Source organism: Danaus plexippus (genome assembly GCF_018135715.1).
Source record: "Danaus plexippus chromosome 22 unlocalized genomic scaffold, MEX_DaPlex mxdp_33, whole genome shotgun sequence".
NCBI classification, from domain to species: domain Eukaryota; kingdom Metazoa; phylum Arthropoda; class Insecta; order Lepidoptera; family Nymphalidae; genus Danaus; species Danaus plexippus.
In genome coordinates this window covers 1,079,510-1,101,762 of record NW_026869856.1, presented here as the reverse complement: position 1 = coordinate 1,101,762, position 22,253 = coordinate 1,079,510, and the positions used below count along the sequence as shown (strand labels likewise).

Genomic DNA, 22,253 nt, shown 5'->3' with positions numbered 1-22,253 from the left:
CTAGCATCCCTTATATATGCGGCACTTACTGAAGCCTGCGAACACGGCTGGATTGCTTATATTCGCTGGATATATAATGAAAATTGTTGGAAGAATTTCATATTTTATATATCCATGATGCTTTACTGATTTCGCAGTTTGTACGTTTATTTATACATTATATATATCGGCGTTATTGTTATTATTTGAATAAATAATAATTGAGGGTAGTTGAAATTATCAGGCGTCACCCGCATAAACACCTGCGTAAGACACCTGTACAAGTGTAGTCACAACAATGTCTACGAGGTTACCTTCAAGGTCTGGGATCCTGACGACATTCAATAATAAAGTCATTGGTGACGTCAGTTGTGCTGACGTCATTCTTTTAAAAAACAAGTGTTTCCTACACCGACATATATAATTCTCAAAATAAAACGAAATCTAAAAAATTTTTACATGTGTTCTTACAAAACTGTAATAATAATTTCCTATTGTTTATTGATAGTATCGTATTTGATTGGAAATAATGCTTCATTTATACAAATACTGCTCCTCGTCAGCGTCGTAAGCGTTTGGCAGGAAGAAGTCTAAACAAAAGACCTTGCCATTGATAAAGCATAAATCTAAATAGAATAAGTGATAGAGAGTGTGAATCTACGAAAAAATATGTAATAACTCATATGGACAACTATTGGTTAAGACATAATTATTTTATACTAAGTTACAAGTGCAACTTCGTTCGCGTGGACTTCTTAATTGTCCTCCGAGGGAAATGTACAAGGTGCTTTAAAACCATAAGTGTGGTAACCGTCAGGCAGCGATTTCAATTGTCTGTGACACATGACTTCATACACAACACGACAGTGAGGCCATCATTCTACAGTAACTGAACAGAATATCCTAATATATTATACTTTATATCGCATTCTGATGTCTAAGCTACATTACTATAAAATTTAATCAAAATCCACAAAACAGTTTTTTGTCCGAAAGAGCAACAAACATACATACATACTAAGAAACGATTATAAGTAAGATCGAATAAAAGAAGTAATAACATTTTCACAAACTCCCAACCGAACCTGGTAAATAAATATTTCATTATGGGATAGTTGTATCAAAATGAAAGGCAATTTTCTGCCGATGACCCCAATGAATGTTGGGGTCAACGGATCATAAAACATTTTCTTTGTTTTAATGAAAATTTCAGTAAATGAAGTTATGTACGTGTATACAGCTGTGTTTAGATTACAAGTGAGTGAGATGAGAAATGTTATGAATACAATCATCATAAATAAATAAACTTTGATATTAATTTGATTGAACATTATTTCAAACTAACTGCTCGTGTATTAGCAGGATCATAAAAACAATTACAGGAATTTGAAGTGGATCAATTGAATTACATTTGACGTTTAAGATGAGATGAGCAATCGAAAGATCTTTACTCAACTTCAGAATACAATCTTTCGTATTTTTCAACTTTAAATCTCTTTTCAAACGACATAATTACCAATAATTTGAAAGGAAAATTAAATTTCCATAAGTAAATTTTCCTTCGTATAGAAAATATGTAGGAAAAAAACTTTCATAATCTGGGGATTGTTTTGAAAATTAATTAAGTAAATTTTATATGATAAGGACGGAAAGACAATTGCCTGATCAATTGCATCATTGTAGGTACTGTAATAAAATTCCATCCTAAACGATTTCATAGACGAAGCAGACTGATATGTTTATATCGAAAGTCTTTTACTTCATCAGTAATAAACTATAATAAAAATATTATAACACATTAATACTATAGAGACTTTGTTTCCCAATAATAATTTTATTACAGTTAAGGTAAACAGTTCACCAATGACCCCATAAACTAATTCCCCGAACGGTGGTACCGTTTGTTTGTTTGTTCATATTTAGTGGTAGTAATAAATATCTCAATTTGATTTATGTGGTAAATAACTTTGATATATGCTCGTAATTTTTCACTCTTGTAATAATAATTTAATATAAATGCGTGATGTAGAAAGTTTTTTGTTATGTGTTCATATATTTTTTACCCTCGAAGATAAAAGATACGGTTTGATTGCGGTGGGTATGTGTGGCTGTTACAGTTTGATTGCGGTATGTGTGTTTGTCTATGATATAACACCTGTGAAACGGATGGACCGATTTTGATGCAGTTTTCCTGCGATAATTCAGATATCTTCGGTCAATATCGGTGCAGCAATATAAGTGTATCAGATATTTTCCAAGTTTTGTCGTTTTTTTCCTATGATTAAATTATTCGAGCGCCTCAAACATGCGAATATAATCTTTTAATAACGATTAATGTTTAAGGTTTTTTTTCAAAGTTGCGAACAGCTTATTTATTTACATAGCATTCATAACTTCTGGTCAGAAAATGGTTGATTCAGCGCTAGTCACCAAAGTGATATAGAAAATAATAATGTCCTTACAATAATAATAATAAAAATATCTTATGATATTTCTGGTTACATAACGACGTTTCATTCTTACAAGGTTATTAAAATTCTTACTCTAAACACTAGGGGTTTCTATTTCGTCTCCTGAAATTTACAACCACATTCATGTTTCAAACTAAAGAAGAGTTCACGAATTCGGGAACATTATATTTGGGATAGGTTAACTTGCATATGCAACGGGATCGGGGTATTTGAAATATGATTATATATTAGGGAAAGTAAATAATGTATTAAAATGCAATATACAAGAAGTAATTAAGTATAACACTTACTTTTATATGCGGATAAAGTTCAATATTACATTTAAAATTCGGTATAAAAATAAACAAAATAAAATAGACAAATAAGTTTTTTTTTAAATATTAAATAGGAATTCCTTCCTTCGACCTTAGATCGAAATCAATAAGGTCAGCAGCTGACAAATTATATAGAAATCTTATATATTCTTCGACATCGTTTTAAATACCTCATAAATAGGGAACTTTTTCTGGACCGTTATAATGGGCTGCGAGGGGACGGCTGTTTACTTTTACTTCCACTGGCTTGTTTGACGTGTCGAGATTTCATCATTAATCATTACCAAAAACTAAGGGTCGGTGCCAACCGCATAAAATCCCTTAATGTCTTCCGTCTCGAGACTCAAGTATGGTTACTAAGTACATCTTGGTGTATATTTTGTTTCTGGTTTATACGAATACTGTCAGAGTTACGTGACATTTAAAAAAAAATTTTCATGGTTTGCTAATGATAGCTTATTTAAAGATTATTGGATTTGTGACTTGGAATTAGTTTGGACTCTATCCGCGACACGTAATAAAGTTTCCACTTTGTTTGTTGATGAAGGATTCAGATGTAAATTTTATATTATAACGAAATTTTATGCCATAATCATATTAAATGTTATTTATTGATTCACATTTCATCTTTATCGAACCTTTTTCGATAAGGGTCATGTCGAGACACCTCGAAGTTCATGCCATATCGCCAATCAGTGAGGTCCATGTGAACGAGTGTGCTTGACCCAATAAGATTGCATCAATCAAGAATACAATGGCTGGGAAAATATTCCAGGCTATATGACATTTGATACTGAGCTAAGTATTGGTGAGTACTGCCAAGTATCACTGAGAAACATAAAGTAGTTAAGATGACGCTATTGTTGGAAATTGATGTACGTATTTATTACAAATTAGAAAGCATTTTTATTACTCAAGATTATACTATCATATGAAATGAAAGGAATCGACAAATTCCTTAATACTACCATATTTATAAAGTGTAATATTTTTATCATCAAATGTTGCATTATTCGAAATAAATCTATTTCCCATATAGCGTTACAGATATAATGTCAAAAATTTTATACGCAAACAAAAATTCTAAGTTGAAATCCTTGCCAAAATATTAGCTCTTGACTTTTATAAACGACTGCACAAACCACTCGACAGTCGACAGCAGACGTATCTCTAGTTTAAAAGACGATCTGTGTTGCCGAATATAAATCACAAATCTTATTTGTACAAATTATTAAAAAAATATATATTAAATTTAACAGAGAATTGGGATTTTTTTTGAATAGATAACTAGAATTATTATTATCACAATAAAAAAAAAATTTTAACGATATATAATATACACTTTTATATGAATAAATAATATAACAATTTTTAGTAATGTAAACCTCACGCATATCACCAATAAAATTACCCCAAAGCTGAATCATTTAAAACCTTTGACCTAAATTACTTCCTACATTGAGATACATCTGGTAACGATAAGGTCATTAATCGTGCTGATAAAGGGTTTATTAAATATTCAGCTGTTACTTTGAAAGAAAAGTTTATGATAAGTTCTTATATACGTATTATCTATAGAAAATAGAATAATTTCTGCTTGTAATGTTAAAGAAAATTACATATTAATGCTAATAACTCACATTATTTGGAACAAAGGGAAACGAAAATCCATATACCGGAGGTCACAAGTACGAAAAACGTTAAACATTATTATTCTACAGTCTAGTAGTAGTAGTAGTAGTAGTAGTAGTAGTAGTAGTAGTAGTAGTAGTAGTCTACATTTTAAATATGACTTTCAATACTAATTTCTTATTTTAGCTTTACTTATTGTTTAAAATAAAAAATATGTAAGAGACTTATATATGAGATCATTTTCATATTTCGTCTCTTTCTTGCTCTTCTTCTATTTCTTTCACACAAAATCATCGAAATTAAGATCAATTTATTTAAAGCAAAAACCTTAGCGTTGATTAAAATGCACGAGGTCGTTAATAAGAGCTTGTTAACGATATTCTCCATAATGGCTTGGATGACATTGTCCAATTGAAAAAATTAATCCATGAATAAACTGCTTAGATTAAGGGGAAATATTATATTATAATTGTATATAAGTATTATGAAGCTGAAGAGATTTTCTTAAGAAAAATATTGCAAACACTCATTCTATATGTAAGATTTTCGCGTGGACCCATTTTAATGAAACTAAGCTTTTCGAATACGCGCGTTAGATAGGGATCACTTAAACCTACACCTGGGTCGCAAGTCCCAGGCACTGTTGAAGCTCCTCTGCCTTCAACGACGGACCCGGCACCCGCACGGTGAATCCATGGAATGGCAAGACGTTTCGTCTCTAATAAAAAACTTGTATCCGAAAACCTTAGTTTTATTTCAATGCTGATTAGAACACAAAGATTTGTTTATAATGATAACAAAATTTATAAAAAAGACTAAGAAATGTATGATATGAGAATAAGTGTAAAAAATATACCAACTGAATCTTCCTTACTCTACACTTCATAAATTCCGTGTTTCACAGTCAAGCAATCTCTAAAATATATACATTTTCAAGTATTCATAACATTTAAGTGACAGATTTCGCGGACAATACTTGTTATATTTATTTATCTTTATGAATATTCCACATCTTTTGTTTTCAGCAAATAAAGTGAATATAATTACAATTGTCTCGATTCTATTAGTCTCTGTAAAACAGCCGATAAGAAAAATATGTAGGTACACAATAATATATTATTACAATGATATTGATTCAGGGGTGTGCTATATATTTTAAATTTTATGTTCAAACGATCAACCCTAATAGGATAATAAAATTTACAAAAATATATAATAAATCCAGATCATTATTGTAAAAGAAATTTTGCATTTTTCATTCAAAACAATCGGACACAGATAGTTAAAATCAATTTCTGCCATATATAATCTATGAGTATAGTTTTCAATATAACTCTTTTCTCAAACTAATATACAGATCCAATATTCTATACAAAACCGTCTAATATAAGGTTTTCAAACAAGTAATTTAAAACGGATGCTTTATTCCAGGGTTGAGTTGCGCAACTTATTTTCCAGGTCATTATAAGTTTTAATTGTTTTTATTAAAGGCAGATACAAAAAGTTAAATAATACATCCTTGGTTAATGTTACAGCTTTGTTAACTATAATGTGTAACTTAGGATCTGATATTTGGTTGTAATAACATTGTAATGAATTTTTTTGGTAATTTTCCATCTGTAGTAGACTTCTCCGAGTCTGAGTCTGAGTCTGAGTCTGAGTCTGTACTGATAAAGACACATCAAAATAATTATTTAATAAATGACTTTCCTACTAACAAGTACGTTTGATTCACGCACCTTTCAAGTGCACGTTCTTGTAATACGTAATGTCATTGAACTTTATATTTTTAGATTAAACTTTTTCGGTACATTAAAGTATGTGCTGCTGGAATGTTTTAATTCTGGCATTACATAAATGTATCCGTCTAGACGGATTCAGATTTGTCTTAAAATGCACATAAACGCGAACCATTTCAATGATGACAACTGAATCGCTTTGGAATTATAAAAGTCTTTCGAATTAATTTTTATTTTTTAAGTAGGCACTATTTATAATACAAAATAAAATATATTACTTAATACATCATACTGTCATACATTAATTAATAATAATAACTACTCTTCTTTACCATGTTTGCTATTTTCTTCTTAATACAAGTATTAAAAATATGTTTTATATTGAATATAAAATTTTCACGCTTTCAATACATCTAGAACACGATAAGACGTGCATACATTTTAATATATGTTTTTACTTATAACCGACTTTAAAAATGAAGGGTCTATTAATGACTATTTTCATTAGCTTACGTTCTGTCTTTGTCATGCTAAGTTTAAATTATATATATTTGTTTCTAATTACCAAGTTCCAATTCAGCCTCAGCATCTTCAGAGATCGTCTCCATGACACGGTCAGAGCATGGTTCTAGATCGCGTAGCGACGCCCGCGCACGCGCCGCTCGCCGCGCGCACTCCGCACACGGGTGAGTCAACTTGCCGATTTACACTCACACTACCATTAAACAAGGTCCATTTTTCTACACAATATTATTGCTTGTTACTCCGCGTTGTCTACCCTATACTATGTGTGAAGATTCAGTATTTCGGAGTTACTGAAATAGTTTGTAATTACACTACACAAGGTCCATTTTTCTTTCCACTATTATTGCTGTTGGCGCTCTCGTGTTCTCTACCGTGTTTTATATTCGCGACCACATTTAATATTAACTTGCTGACGGGTTCTTTAAATACAGTAAATAAAGTTCATATTTGCTTGCACTTTATTCGTCAATAACGTCCGTACTGTCCACCGTAAACAATGTTTGATTTTCGCGTTTTTCTTCTGAACGTATTCCAATATGGCCGCCGTTTTGATAAACTCAGTTCAACGTTGTTTTGAATTACACTTCACTTTTTGTAAATATAACTTTATCGCTATAAACAAATATTACCTGGGTTCAAAATTTATTAAAATTATTTTGAAGTGAATGAAATAATGCATAATTAGATCTTGTATTTATACTTATATTTCCATATGAAAATAATATTTAGTTTGGTAAAGATATAAGACGGATGTTAATTATATATTTAATAAATATTATATACAGTTCGATCTCTCGTAATTATTCTTAAGAATTTTAGCAGACATTTTTTTATAATATATAAACAATCATATATTTCGAAAACTATATTACTTAGAATAAAAGCAGAATATCGTGCACATACACAAACACACATATATATGTGTGTCATCATCATCATCATCATCAGCCTGTCGAAGCCCACTGCTGAGCAAAGGTTATAAGACCAGGTATATGTGTGTGATAGAGATAAACTTCCAGAGAAAGACAACTGAACAGATCGTTAAAATTGATCTAAGTTACTTATTATTAGAACTTCAGCTTACTGAATAGAAGATAGGAAATCCCTAAAGTCAATGCCGATCCAAAATGTAAAAGAAAGATTCAATGCAAATGCATATTTGAATAAAGCAGGTAAATCTCGATTCGCTTTGATGGTCTCTATAGTCTAAGAGAAAATACCTTTCGTGGGAAAGCCACATAGTAAGTGGCGGAAAGATCTTAAAACCACATAAATTCAGATGGATTATATAAATTATGTGACAGTTATAATAGACTATTCGAAAATAATTACATTGAATATACTCAGAGAATTACAACGTAGGCTTAGAGTATTTTTTTTAGTAATAGGTGCTACGACTACGACTACACAGCTCACAGTTGACATTTTACAGATTTTCATTCATAAATCTTCTCATACAGACAGAAACTCGAAACTATCCGTATTAAGTTGGACGTTACGAACTCGTATTAAGAGTACATGATACGCTCAGGCTCTCACTGTCAGAGAACACGATTAGGACGGAACGTTTTAAATATTATATACAATCTAATCTAACCTTTATAGCATATATTTATTTACACCAGCCTCCATGAATATAAAGAGGAAACAGCTCCTACATAAAAGGGTCAAAATCCCGTGACCCCGGCTGCATTACTTATTGTAAATGCGTCCTCAATTTTAATTCAGATCTGAACGGCCATCGAGAAAGCTACTTGTCATACATAATTTATTTGTGAGGGTTTCAAATTTCTACATTTCACAACTAACGATTTTATATTAAAATTGCGTAAAAAAAGAAAAAGTAAGGAAAAAAGGTTATTTTGTGATCATTTGCTACGTCACAATGATTTAGTCCAATCAGGTTTTATTATTTCTTAATTGTTAATTTGGTTTAACAAACAACCAAAAAAAAAATGTTATAAACATCAATACGATTGACTTACAATAACAATACATTTGCATAGAATAATCATAAATTTTTATTAATACGGAAAAAAAAAATGATGATTAAAAATAAAGAAGGTTGTAACATCTATGTTAAACCTCCTTTGTGTTCAAACGAAATGTCTATTTTCAAGATTTTCGTTCCATCGTCCCTTCGTTTAATTTTGTTTATTTTCTATTTTAAAGAAAAAATATTATTGAACAACCTCTCCCCCGGCCTCCATTGTTTAATGTCATAAAGATTACACCTTTCAAGTTGATAAAAGTAAAAGTTATGTAATGTCAAATTATATAAATGAAATGATAATGTTTTGTTTAGAATAATATTTCTTGTTGAAAATAAATATATATATATATAATAATATATATATATATATCTTATTCACATTTATATGAATCACTCAATAAAAATAATATGTCTAGATTTTGAACAGATTTTTTTTTAAATCATGAATTTTACAAAACGAAAAGTTACCTTTGCCTTCAAACTAAGATGAGTATTTACTTATAGGAGGCTGAAATGTATATGATCTATGTTATTTACTCATTCACTTCCTCACTCAACTTTTTCATACATTTGCAAATCTCTGCTCAGATAAAGCACGTTCTCTGTAACAGCCTCTCTATAGCTTGAAAAATAAGTCACATATATCTGCCAATGTCAAAACATTAAAATACTTTTGTTCCTTTCATAGCCTTCTAATATTAAACTGTCGTTTAGTGTGTGGTAATTAATTATATAAAGATTTATTGACGATTATTATTGTAAGAAATTTTCCTTTTTGGGAATATTTATCAAAATATAGAAGGGAAGTAGATAAAATGTGAATTTATATAAAAATTATATATCAATTTGAATTTAGAATAACTGGTATTATTTGAACGAAAATAATTATTATCTGTAACGGGAACATGATTTTTTTTATATATACCTATACTTTTTCTGGACTCTAGTCTTTTTAAATTTAATTTAAAGCAAATTTGTAAAAAGTTAAAATTTTATTTTCATTAAATGTATATAAAAATTTCTAAGATTTGTTATTGGTCATAATATTTATATATATGACAAATATTACTGAGTAAAGAAAACAAATATACAGTTAACCTTATTAGGGCTGTTTAGTTTACAAATAAAGTGCTTAACAGTGTAACACAAGTTAATTTATTTATGATTTTAATGTCAACCCTCAAAGTCATGATATTGTCTAAAGTGCTATGTGGGTCATGACCCACTTTAGGTATAGTTAGGGGTTAACAGGAATTATATATTATATTTGGGACACGAAAAGTATCAAACTGTCGTAACAAGAGCCGGGAAACAGGTTAACGTAGAAATTAAATATCCCATTTTGGGGTCTTCTTTTTTTATGATTATTATTATTAGTTTTTTTTTTATTATTTATTTTTAAATCATAATTTTATATTAAATGAATTAAAGTAACAAAGTTTATAATTTATTAATAAACCGGTAAAAACAACGATAGATTTTAAAACCGTTTAACCACAGCACATCATTGATGTATTATCGATAAATGCATTTAAATGTATGTAGCAAAAACCGCACAGGTTTAATGGCGTGAATATTTTAAAGTCAATATTTTTTTATATAATATTACATAAAAATCAATGTAATGCAATTAAAAAATACTATTTATAAATCTCATAACACAAATAAAGGCAGTCTGTGGCTGTATGATGTAAGACCAGAATCGATTATCAGAAATACAACGATAAAAAAATTCATATGTCTTATAATATAGGATAGATTAAAATAACTATTAGGATTTAACAGATAAATTAAAAAGTTAATTTAATTCTGATTATATATAATTCAATTAATAATATTATTCTACGAATTATTGAATTTATTAATAATGTTTGAACAAAAACAACATGTGATGGAATAACAACATCTAGTCTATGAATCTAGAATAAATCTTCTAAATATTCTTTCTAGAATATTCGATAAAGTTTAGAAAATGGAAGTTTCTATGTAGGAGCTCTTACCATGCAGCTCCAGATAAGGTATTCTAATTTATGGGATCTCATTAAAGTTGATCCCAAACCCGTTGCCATGGCTACCATGACGACATAATAAATAATTTTCAAGCGTTCCTATACAACCAGAGTTATATGTAAAATGATGTTATGACAGGACAAGTCATCCGTATATTATATTTTACTATTGATTCCGTAAAAAATATTTTGCGTTTCATGATCGTACTTGCGTTTTCTAGTAAATGGATTAGATACTAGTAGAATTTTTAATATAATTAAGATATTTATAATATATATATCGTATGTTATATATGTATTTATGAATATGTTATTAAATTTTTCTTTGTGTAAAGTCGGCGTACCTAAAACTTCTGATACTTACTTATATCTTGATAGGTGAAGGTTAGATTAGTTGGTTATAGAAATAAACAAAAATGAAGTAATAATATATTATATAATATTATTTTTTTCGTAGAATTAATCTGTAATCTTTAGTTTGATAGAGTCATCGGGAGAGGACTTTATTACAAATCTTACAGAAGAACTAAAAGATACTAAATCATTCGTTTTCAGAGAAGTTCAGTTTCATTTCTAAAACCATAGCCACTTTCCACGGGTTTTCCACTAACCGGGTAAAAGGCTCCAAACCCCATCATGCTGACGTAAAGGAAAATATTAAATAATATAATTTTCATTGAATTATTATCTATAAATATATGGCAACCTCTTTCCTCTTAAAATACATTTATGCACAAAAACTGAACATGTTGTCTATGGATTAACTGTCAACAACAGACTAATTCATCAACGCTTCAACTCCTGACTTGAGTGTATAGATACATAAATGTCAGACATTTAGGTATTGTCGTTGCTGACATATTACATTTTTGTTATGATTTTTTGTTTCATGAAGGGACTCTTAATAATTCAGATGACCTATTTTCTTCTAATGTCTATATTATAGTTACATCCGACAGCTTCGTCCGTAGACATTATGTTATAGGAAATAAATATAAGACTATAGGAAATAAAAAATGAGTTTTCATTCTGTCTATGAACAACAAACATCCATAGACATATAAAATGAAAAGATTTTCATGTAATTTTGAAAATATTATAGAGCTTTCGAGACATTTCATTTCCATAGCCCTAAAGCTTTTTATAGAATCATATGTTGTTTTATTATATTTATGTTGTATTTAGATGCACAGATTAATATAAACACAGAGCTTTTTCGACATACACAGACAAATATAAAAATAGAGCCAACAGCGGACTATAAAAAAAAATTCGTACCAATTAATAAATAATGCTGAAACAATTAACCCTGATGCGAGTTTTTATGACAGAGGCTTGTTAAACCTCTCCCCTTAATCTGGAGTATTGAATAGAAAACACAACGTTTGATATTTAACCTTAATTGTAAAGAAATTAAGTTCGTTTAAGAAAATCTTCATTATTGTGTGTTTAATTTGAATGTTTTGTTAGAGTTATTTTTTGGACGGGTTTAAGATTACGTGTATGCACTATACACTTTATTTTAAATAAAATTATATCACTGGCTGAAGTCAGAGCACATAGTTTAGTTTGTAAAGCAACTGAAACTACATTATCCTGAGGTTGTAAGTTCCAATAAGGTCAATGAACTTTTCATTCAATATTTTCAAATTTAAATTTAAATTTAATTATTAGTTTGGCATTTGTTTAATGAACAAATCAAAATTATATATTTTTTTTATATTCTTGTCGTATATCATTTTATGGTAGTATGTATATTTGTTACAATTTATGCCGAAATATTTTTAAGTGTGTGAAACAAAACCTACACATGAGAATCATTGAGAAAGCGGAATTGAAATTATACAAAAGAAATTTAATAGCTTGTAATTTTTAAGAAATTATCATTTCACAAAGAGACAGATTAGATGTGAAATTGAGCCCATTGAATTAATAGATTATAAAGTCATTTGACATACTGTTATCGCAACGGAAGTCAAATTAAATGTTTTATTTTATATATTCGAAATTATAATAAAACTTAATATTTATGGCTTTTTTCCTTCGATTACCAACCAATGGCTTAGTATTTTTATATGTCCAATTATTAAAAACGATATAGATATATAGAAACGTAGGTTTTTTTGTTGATTTGAAATCTGAACTCTAATCTACTCTCTAAAGATTATCCAAGTCATTATTTTATTTTATTTAGTCATTATTTTATCGTTAACATAAACAAAGTTTTTTTATTCACAGGTCGATGACATTATAATATATTCTATCAGGTTTTAATTGGAAGGCATATACATATTTTTAATTTCAGTATTCGTACTAGTACTTAAGTATCATGAGTAGGTACGTGCTTTAACCAGTATGAAAACCAGAAAACAGATAATATTCTTATTTTATATTTAACCTACAAACTGTAATATTTCTCTATACATTTTCATTTGGTCGCACTAAAATATATCTAAAAATATCATTATTATCACCAAGATTTTTATAGCGTTTATTTTCTACGTTACATATTTTTTAACATATAAACGTCACAAAACCTTAAAAAAACTTTAGAAATCCGCTCACAAAACTCACACTTAACATTTCAAACACTGGCCGATTATTCACAATATAGACGACAACATTTCAAATTCAAATTTCGAACACCAAACTTCAAACACGGAACGTCAGAATGCGCGCGAAACGTCACAGCGTCCGCGTACGTTTATATCTATCGCGACACTGAAAATCTAAACACGTGCCGCAGAAAATATCCTATCCGCGGACTTTATTCTCAGTTACGGTAGTAGAAAAACAAACTTTATTACACTCCATTAAGATATAAAATCGTATAACGGATGAATGGATCGGAGAACAACAAATTTTACTTTCCCGAATTATCACGATCTATATTAGACCGTAAGTCAATGGCTTAAGGCATATTTAACATAGCTCTTGCCAAGCGTTTCCAACAATGGAAAACCTAGTTCGGACGAAATCGGTAGTTTTCGCCCTCGTTACGAGCCGAGCTTTTGAATGCAAAAGTACATAACTCGCATACTCAACGTATAACGTAACTAGTTTATGGAAAACGAATCTTATCCAAATGAAATAAGATTCAGGTTCAGTATAACTTTTTTATTTTCATTTCGTCAACCGCAAATATAAGTTTGCGATATTGTAAACGACAAATTTATTTGTGTAATGACGTTCGGAATTCACTCACGACAAATGTTTCACTGGTATCAGATATAGCAGACACGATTTTGTAGCTTGTGCTAATTTTCACAATTTTAATTGTAAATTTATTTATTTACTATATTTTTTTTCTCATATACACTTTCCGTAGAAATAATTCGTTTGAATAACTAGCCTCGACTTACACTTTAAGTGGTGTTTATTGCCGGTCATTTGCGATAATTGACACGTTACTTACAATTATCTCATTACTCCACTAATTAAAACGCCAAGGTTTCTTTCATTCGGCCAGCACTTTTATATTTTTATATTTATTTTATTAATATGTACTTTATTTACGGTTGAAATATGTTAATTACTATGCAATCACGACGACTGTAATTTATATGTAAAATATTAAAATTCATCAAATAATTTTTTTTAATAACTCATTAAAATCGAAAATATTAAATTATTTTTTTCATATAATTTTTTTTTTTAATAAAATTAAATATTAAGTCATACATTATAATCTGTTATTCTAACTATCGAAATAGTAAAAAAGGTATCGATCCAGAACCAATCGAGGCAAGACACACATACCAGACTTGAGCTAAACATAACCCTCCTTCAGCAATCGGGTGAAAATATAAAAAAAATAGCGTACTTTTATTATTATACAGTAATTTTATTTCACACCTGTTCGAAGCTCGACCTTCGTTTATAAATAGATTTGATTTGATCGAACTTATAGTTAACGGTGTATGAACGAAATTGGGGGAGCGAAAACATTAATACTAGTTTTTGATCAGGACTTCGTCCACTTTGATGGAGGGACAAGATTCACAGAGAAATGTATAAACTGTAAAAAGCTATGTGAAAACAGTAGATACGATAATCAAACGTAGCGACATCTATAGTGTGTCGCGTCAAACATACATACATGCAATTTAATTCAATTTGTTAGATATAAAATCAGAATCGTTATTGTTTGTTAGAATATAAAAAATAAAGAAAAATAGAATAGTGTTATTATAAAATTTATTTATTTATTTCATATATAAAATATAAATAATTATAATAAAGTGAAAAGATACATTATGTACAAATAAAAGTTACTGATTTACGTAAAATGTGCGTCTTTATATACGGTTCTTTGATTTAAGAAAGAAAAAAAAAATTGTTCCCTAAATGTAATATTAGATAGACATTCAACCGTCTCTATATTACAATAAACTATGCTCTGATACATAAATATAATTAATTCCATACACTCATAAATATTTAAAAATATATAACACATTATTCTTCAAACATACTATGTCATGTTGACTTCCGTGATACTGAAAGTTAGCTTGTTATTATGAAAGCTTTACCACATTACGACACACACACACACAGACACAGACACACACATATATATATACGTGTGTGTATATATAGATACAAAAAATATATAAAAATATCATTGAATGCTTATAATATTCGTCATAAGATTTAAACGTTTAAATTTAAAAATAGTGTCGTGACGTCATTGATATAATTCTGTACTAATACATTTCTTATAATGCTGCCTGTTCTGTAGTTTTCTTAAGTTAATTCCTAACATCTTTTACAGTAAATCTAGATTTAAACTTTAAGATTTGTTAGGTCTTGGAATGCTATTTCTGCCAAGGAACTGAAACGCTATGTTCTCAAGGTTGCGGGTTCAAATCCCACTCGTGTCGATGAACTTTTCTTCTATATTTTGTCATTTAAATTTTAAAAAAGTAACCCAAAAAATATATATAATAGAAGTATCGTTGAATACTGGTACACACTACCGGTGTGTACGAACCTTTATATTTACAAAGTGTTTGTTCTCAGCCCGTTTAGACTGGCATTGGAGGTAGGTCAATGCTTCTAAAATAACTCTTACATATAAAAAAAAAAATATTCGGACGTCCGCGTATTTAATTTGAGAATAATATATTTGTAACATTCACAATATTGTGCGATAAAATAAAGAGTAGATATTTAATAAACACTAAAATTATAATACTGCACAGTCGCACAATAAAAAAATGGTATTGCCGAACTGAAAATGGTTACAACTGCCATAGACGTTTTTAAAAAATTAATTTCCTATGGAGTAAAATAATTCGTAATAATATCAAGAGGAGTCGTACGACCGAACTATACGCGGCCAATAACACATCGACCGCTCCTCAATCCAACTTTAGAGTTTCGTAAGCATTCAGGTGTGAGCTATTTTTGTTTAGATGAGATATGTATCAAGAGAAACGCAGCTTTCAGTAAAATTATATACCATTATAATGTCACAAAGCACACTTATTAATAGTAGTAATAAGATATTAATATCCGGTAACGAAGAAATTTGTATTGCAATGATTTTATGAGAAATTTTTTAATTGTTCTTAAATTGCGACGGTTTTATAATGCTAATTTAGTATTCTAAATGAAATCAAGTACTTTAACAATCAACAATAGACTTTATATATTCAGATTTTAGATACAAATTTATCATTAAAAAGATAAATTTTAAATTTATTAAGAAACCTTCAGTCATTCCAACCACTTTCTGTAACGAGCAGTTAAAATAATCATTCTTACAATGAAAACCATTTAAGAGATTATGTTAAATCATTGAATCGAAGTCAAACAAAGTCAGAATTAATTAAACGCTCTGATTTCGACTTGAAATTGGGCCAGTCGGATACATAAAGGATATTACACAACGCAATCTTACTGAAGCCTCACATTTGATAAGTTTAATCCATATTTGTTACGTCACTATATTATATTCCTTCTTCTATATTCAAAATTCTTGATTCTATATTCAAAATTAATCTGCTTTATTGACAATTGTATAAAATAAAATGAACTTTATTGTTTAGACAGTAATTTACAACGTGTAATGTATATCAAAAGTAATATATATAGTGAATAATCACAAACGATATTAGCTTAATATATATATATATATATATATATATATATAATATTTTCTATTACGTCATATTATTTCAAGTCCAGATAAGGTCTTCATACAATTTTTTCTGTGAATGACCATAGACTAAAGTTATAAGGAGCTGACGGTTTTAATTAAAACCTTATTCAATTTTTTTTTAAATTTTAGTAAAGGATTTCATATTTTAATGTTAGGGACGAAATCATTGAATGTCAGTATTATTGTTACGAATGTATCCTATATACATAATTTTGCAGTAAAACGTACGTAAATACGTATTTCTTACAAGGGAACTCTTTAAAACTTCTAGAACATTGGAATCGTCTCCTGACAAATTAATAATACTTAATTGAGATTGTATTGTTTAGATATTTTAAATTGAAAAACTATTATCTATATACAAGTAATGCCATAAAGACAACTCGTAGTATTTAAAATTCACATAATTTTTCTGTGTATTATTATAAAACGCGTTGCAAAACAACTGTTCAATAAGTCATTAAGATTTTATTGGAATTACTAACATCTGACTTAAGCCGGATCTTGAGAGACATTAAAAATTACCATAACATTATTCCTTTAATTAATTTGAATTACCTAACAATTAATGTTATATCTTTGTTATAGATATTGATTAAAAATACTTCATATTATGTTTTATAAGGATAAGACATTAAAAATAATATCATTTCAATTTCCGTTAAATGATTTCCGCTATGAATTATCTCCTACAAGATTATTATCTATCGGCTGTGCTCTACGATACAGGCGTAGAAATATACGTGGAGAAAATAAAACGTGAAGTTAAACAACGTGAATAATGTATCTTTCCACTTACTTGTGGTGTAACCGAAGTCATCTTCTTCCTCTGGATCAGCCTCCTTCTCTTCTCTACTGCGTTTAATAGCACCAGCTGATGCTCGGTCGATCTAGATCGAGATAAGAAGAATTATAAGAAGAATCTGTTACCGTAATTTAATAGTTTCTTTGTTGTTTTAGATGTATTTGTTATAATTCTAGAGGAAAAAAAAATAATCTAGAAGTAAATAAATCTTAATTTCTAAATTATTGCTCGATCAAAAGTGGATAAGAAATTTTAAATAAAATTCTAAGTATCTACAGAATAGGATAATTTAAAAATCACTCCGTTAGTTCTTTATTACTACACGTCTTCAATAGTTTGAATAAATCAAGAGACCCTTCAACGAATAACGTGCGAGCACAATCGCTTTGTTTGCGTTATTCTGACCTTCGATTTGTGGAAAACAAACAAACGGATGTTTTAGACGCGGTATATATAAATTGGACACGGGCATACATAGAGATTGTTATAATGTAATATAAGAAACGACTTTACTATACAATATTTAAGAGATAACAAAAACAATACGATCTAAAAAAAAATCTATTTGGTAATAACATGTATAGAACGTGAAAATGTTTAACTTGTCTCCGAACCGATGCTCCGAATAAGCGTCCAAAATATTACTTACAAGTTCGCTAACATTTTTGTAAGTTACACGAAATTTCAAAAGTTTTCAAACATCTTGAAACCGTCATCGAATTATGAAACCTGATATAAAACGGCTGCTACCCCGTGTTATATATTTAAATAAAAAATTAAATATATCCCAAATTCATATTTTTTGCTGTAATAAAATGACTTTGAAAAATTATAAAAAATATATATGTTTATCTGAAGATCGTATTAATACACAACATTTATTTACGTAAACTATATTTTTTATTAAATATACAATAACTTTAAATTAACAGTAATTGAATTCGAACATAAAGAAGATAAATTATCTCTTTTCATAATTCTTCTTACCTCAACACCTTTTTCGGAATAAGTTCTTCCTTGTAATTCTCTTTCGTCTTCTTCGTCACTGCTTTCTGAATCTGAGTAAACTTTCTTCGGTTGAACCTCTCCGTTCACTTTCTCTGGTTGTTTCTCTGTTTGTTTCTCATTCTCTTTCCCTTTTTCCTCTTTCTCTTCTTCTTTCGCTTGTTTTCTTTCCATATCTGGTTCGGTTACCATTATCTAATCGAGAAAAATATTTAATATAGAAAATATATTTAGGTACATCCTCTTACACTTATATACATATTTAAAAATTATATGTTATTTGAAACCAAAGTGTGTCTTGTTTGTTTATTCTAAGATGTACAGATTAATATAAGACAGAGGGATTAAGACCTTTATTTCATGCTGAGGTGGTTTAGGAGCTGGTGCTTTCTTGACGGGCCTCGGCGGAGACGTGGCAGGGGAGGCCTCTACATCAGACGAGTCTGTATTCTATAATAATAAATGTACTATTAGTGTTATTTTAATGAGTTCATAAAAAACAAAAGTACCATAAGATCGCTGAAAATTTAAAAACATACTCGTAATATGAAGATTTTTATTGTAAAAGAATGTCATTTTTTATCTCAAAAAGTACACTTATCGATAAAAAGAAAAATATTTTTATTTTTATTCCATCCTATCATTTGCTGAAATGATCCCAAAAAAAATCTCTCTCATATCTGATCTTGAAGTCAACTTCACTCAACGTTTTGAATTCCAGTTAGATACAGACTTAATATACACAAAAGTTTTAATTTCCTTACCCAAGTCAGAAGGCTTTGCACAGTTAGAACAACGACTTCCCTGGCAGCCTTGATCAGTTCCACAGCTCGTTCATGCTGCGCTGTTCGGACACACACACCATCCACCTCCAAGATCCTATCTCCTGTCTACAAACAATTACCCCAATAGTTCTCTCCACACGGTTACATGTGACAAGATTTTAATCCTCAACGCTTTTTCATCATCAAGCCGGTCCATTCACCAAAGCTACATACTGATTTGTCTAAACTGTCTTTGCAAATTTTAGTTTAAAAGTTTAACAAATCATACGTTTATTTTAAATGATCATGTGGGTAGAGGTTGTGAGGCCAAAATATATCATCAATTGAACGCGCTGTAAGGACTGAAATATGACGAATGGTCGAGTGTATGAAGTAGGCTCTATAATAAAATGTATAAGTAATTACAAAATGTATTTGTTGGTTCCGGATCAACTGCTTATCGCTAACCTTTGCTTGTATCTTCGTAATCATAAAAAAATAACTTTTGTATCAAAAAGACTTCATAATTTGTTTCAGTCATTATATGTGATTTAAAAATCAACTAGAAATGCTACCAAAAGATTTTAATCACTTTGTTTTTTATATTTCACATGAAAGCGAAATGTTAAGGAGCTCTAAATATTAAGCGTAGTTCGCCTCCAAGAGATTTATAAGTTATATTTTATAAGGCCAGGTTTAATATTTTGATTTTCAAGTATATTCTATTTATATTATGTGATATACTAATGTCCTTACTTGTAGTTCCCCGCAAACCGCTGCCGGACTATTGGGCACTACATTTTTAATAAAAATACCGAAGATCGCCTTCTCTTCACCACCGCTTTCGCCATTTTGCTTCGAAATAATATCCACCTAATAGGGACGAAAAAATTATAAAGTACTAACAATTTATTAATACTAATATTATATACTTGTATTTTTCTTTTATTTTCATAAGTCCAAAAACGGATTTTTTTGTATCAATTATTGAATAACCAGTCATAGTAGACCTCACTCACCTTTCCACCTACAATGCTTACTCCCAGTGGGGCACCAGGTCTTCTTCTGAGGGTCACTCTTCTTGGAGCCCCCCATCTCTGGGCTGAACCTTCACGGCGCTCCGGAGCCACTGTTACTGTCATAGCTGGAGTCGCGTAACTAATATACACCAAATAAAATGATATATTATTTAAAATATATGTACATATATTAATATATTCTGTGATACATTCAAGAAAACTCTTTAAATATAAATTTCGATATACATATTTAATTGACCCTTGTTCGATAATAATGGCTCTCTGAACAAGTAAATATATATAACCTTTTTAAATAAAACAAGATGAACTTCTTAGTTTTTTCTAGTTGTTTTTTTTTTTCTATGTCATTCGATAATCTTCTTAACGTCTTATCGTATGTGGTTTGTACTTGACGTTAGAATTTTCAGATCACTGCTAAGGCTTCTTAGTTGACGTAATGTCTTTATATATATATTGCAGCCGCGTAGAAGGTTTTAACTTGATTATGAATATACAGAAGTTTTAATACATGTCTTATTAAAGCTTAATTAAGTTATTTACACTATATTATATCTTGTATATAGATGACAGTCAAATAGCAAGAATAAATATATTCCGCAAAAGATAATCAAAAGGATATTTCTAGGTATAGCGATGGTATCGCTTTAAGTATCTGATAGCAAAACGGCTTGAAATGAAATAAAACTCATATACCACTGATATTTTTTTTTTCTTTCATTCAGTCAAATGTCAAAGTTTGTTAGCCATAATGAAATGTGTATATATATAAATTGCAGAGAAAATGTGTTTTTTTTGAGAGTCCGTCTTAAAAAAAAAACAGGTATTTTGATATTATTATAACTCATACCCGTGCGTTTATTATAAAACAGTCATAAAAATTTCTAAATTTAAAATTTACTTTTTACATTATTATTACTAACGTTTGATGTTTATTATCAATACTTTTTAATTCAAAACTCCTTAGTTAATTAATATAACAATGGCATGACTACAATTAATAATTTACATGAATATTTCGCGTGTAGAGAATAACTGATGTAAATAAAATTAAAATTAATTTATCAAAACATAAAAAGATATAGAAGCTTTTGTGAAATATCTTAGAAATGTAAGTAATTTTTCTCTTTCTTTTTCTTTTCATAGAATATATCTAACTCGTTAAAAGAAAAAGTATAGACTATAGGTAATCGATTATAATTAATAATAAGACGAAGACCAAATGTATATCTATAAGAAAAGTCGTGATATCTTCTAATTATTTTTTTTTTATTCTCAGATTCTGTTAGTCCACGGAGATATATATAGAGCTGATATTTATTGCAAATATAATAAAATTTTATGCTATTAACTCAATAGACACCTGTCAATTAACTCGGTATTATTCGCTCCATAAATATCTACAAATAATTTTTATTGACAACTATCGAAATCATACACACTTCGTTTTTCTATTTTGTTGTATATCATTATTAAAATTAATAAAAAAAATACATATTCAACAGATATTATCTTATTAATATATTTTAATGTATTTTACCCTGCCACTTCTAACACAAAGCTGTCAGTGAGATCTAAGACTTTCGCGAGTATTCATCTAAATGAAACTAATATCTCGTCTGCCCGGGATCAAGATTGCTGCAAAGTAACCGAAACGTCGGGAGCATATAGTTTTTAAACTAATAAAATACGCGTAGTGAATCGAAATATTAATTTACTATAAAGCTGTTTGTATCAATTTTATGGTGATGGTTACAAATAAAGATGTCAATGTATTTTCTCAAATAAACAACTCGAAACTGTCACGCGGACGA

At 29.2% G+C, this 22,253-nt stretch overlaps 1 protein-coding gene across 1 annotated transcript in view; it reads right to left on the bottom strand.

Annotated features, from left to right (window-relative positions):
* Window positions 1-22,253, bottom strand: part of LOC116773414 (uncharacterized) — a 106,729-nt gene that overhangs the window by 21,950 nt on the left and 62,526 nt on the right. The window contains exons 19-24 of the mRNA XM_061528863.1: window positions 20,422-20,560; window positions 20,159-20,275; window positions 19,403-19,528; window positions 18,990-19,088; window positions 18,621-18,833; window positions 17,628-17,718 (exon numbers count right to left, since the gene is read on the bottom strand). Coding sequence (XP_061384847.1) covers window positions 17,628-17,718; window positions 18,621-18,833; window positions 18,990-19,088; window positions 19,403-19,528; window positions 20,159-20,275; window positions 20,422-20,560 — 785 coding nt within the window. The remainder of the gene's footprint in view (window positions 1-17,627; window positions 17,719-18,620; window positions 18,834-18,989; window positions 19,089-19,402; window positions 19,529-20,158; window positions 20,276-20,421; window positions 20,561-22,253) is intronic.